General features: G+C 48.7%; 1 protein-coding gene across 1 annotated transcript; it reads left to right on the forward strand.

Annotated features, from left to right (window-relative positions):
• The first annotated feature begins 459 nt into the window (after nucleotides 1-459).
• LOC109216115 (alpha/beta-gliadin clone PW1215-like) lies at nucleotides 460-1,112 on the forward strand. The gene is made up of 2 exons (XM_019380245.1): nucleotides 460-811; nucleotides 931-1,112. The coding sequence occupies exons 1-2, from the start codon at nucleotides 460-462 to the stop codon at nucleotides 1,110-1,112; spliced, it is 534 nt and encodes a 177-aa protein (XP_019235790.1).
• The last annotated feature ends 226 nt before the right edge of the window (nucleotides 1,113-1,338 follow it).

The following is a 1,338-nucleotide window of genomic DNA, read 5'->3' on the forward strand; positions in this document are numbered from 1 at the left end:
GATGGCATATTTTAGTCAAAGTTTGATTGGTGCAGCATTGGAGTGGTACAACCGCCAGGATAACAGCAGGTGGTACACTTGGGATGACTTGGCTCAGGCTTTCGCTCGGCATTTCCAGTACAATGTAGAAATTGTCCCAGATCACCTATCCTTGACTAAGATAGAGAAAAAGCCCAGTGAAAGTTTCAGGGAGTATGGTTTCCGGTGGAGAGAACAGGCGGCGCGAGTCAACCCTCCAATGGAGGAAGATGAAATGGTGGGGTACTTTCTTCAGGACTTGGAGCTTACTTACTTTGGTCATCTGATCTCGGCCATAGGTAAGTCTTTCAATGTAGTGAAGATGGGAGGAATGGTAGGGGAAGGACTCAAATCGAGCGAGATCATGAGTTACTCCGCCATCAAAGCAATCCAGAATGGCACCGGGGTGTGTCAGGGAAAAAGAAGTAAGAGGATGTTACTATGGCCGTCTCAGGATCGTGGCATTGCCCGAGGGGTTCGCCACACCATTACACCCAGCCTCGACCCCACCCTCAAACCTACACCCAAGCTCCATATAATCCACCCCAACACTACTTTCCGCCACCAGACCCTCAGTATTCAGTCATACCACCCCAATACCACGTCCACCGCGCACAGTCATATGCTCAACCCCCTCCATACCCGCAATGGCATGCACCAGCTCCACAAAATCCTTACCCACCTCCACAAACATATCGAAACCCTAATGGTCCAAGCTTTCGACCCAGGCTGGAGTATAGAAAGGAAAGGCAGCAGCGGAAGCAAACTTTCACCCCGCTTGGGGAGTATGCCAGTTTGTTTCAGAGGTTGAGGCAGTTAGATGTTCTGAGGCCGATTGAGTCAAATTACCAAATCCCCCTCCAAAGAACCTGGATTATTCCCTCATATGTGCATATTGTTCTGATGCTCCAGGGCACGACACAAAAAAGTGTTGGCATTTGAAGAGCGCCATCCAAGAGCTTATCGATACAAACCAAATTGTGGTCCAGAGCCCGGAAGCTCCAAACATCAATCAAAATCCATTGCCAGCCCATGCTGAAATGCACATGATTGAGATAGTGTATAAGGATGGGGAGCCTAAGAAGCCTTCGTAGTCTGTCATGATGATCCGTGCCAATGAAAGTAATTCAGTCAAAACTCCAGTTGTTACAAATGCAACATCCTCGACAGCTGAAGGGCTGACGGATAAGCTAAGCCCGTCCGATGTTAAGCTGCCTATATTAGTTGTGAAAGGGTCCCCAGATGATGTTGAAGCGAAGCAAGGAAAGCCAAAAGTGGTTGTGTCGGGGGCAGCAAGTAAGCCTGTCATAATCGTGGAAG

This window comes from Nicotiana attenuata, unplaced genomic scaffold, assembly GCF_001879085.1.
Source record: "Nicotiana attenuata strain UT unplaced genomic scaffold, NIATTr2, whole genome shotgun sequence".
Classification (NCBI taxonomy): Eukaryota; Viridiplantae; Streptophyta; class Magnoliopsida; order Solanales; family Solanaceae; genus Nicotiana; species Nicotiana attenuata.

Bases quoted from the DNA above. Each gene is read 5' to 3' on its own strand.
- LOC109216115 (XM_019380245.1), top strand. From the start codon at position 460: ATGGCCGTCTCAGGATCGTGGCATTGCCCGAGGGGTTCGCCACACCAT. The intron at 812-930 runs GTTTGTTTCAGA...CTGATGCTCCAG, and splicing joins CCCGCTTGGGGAGTATGCCA to GGCACGACACAAAAAAGTGT.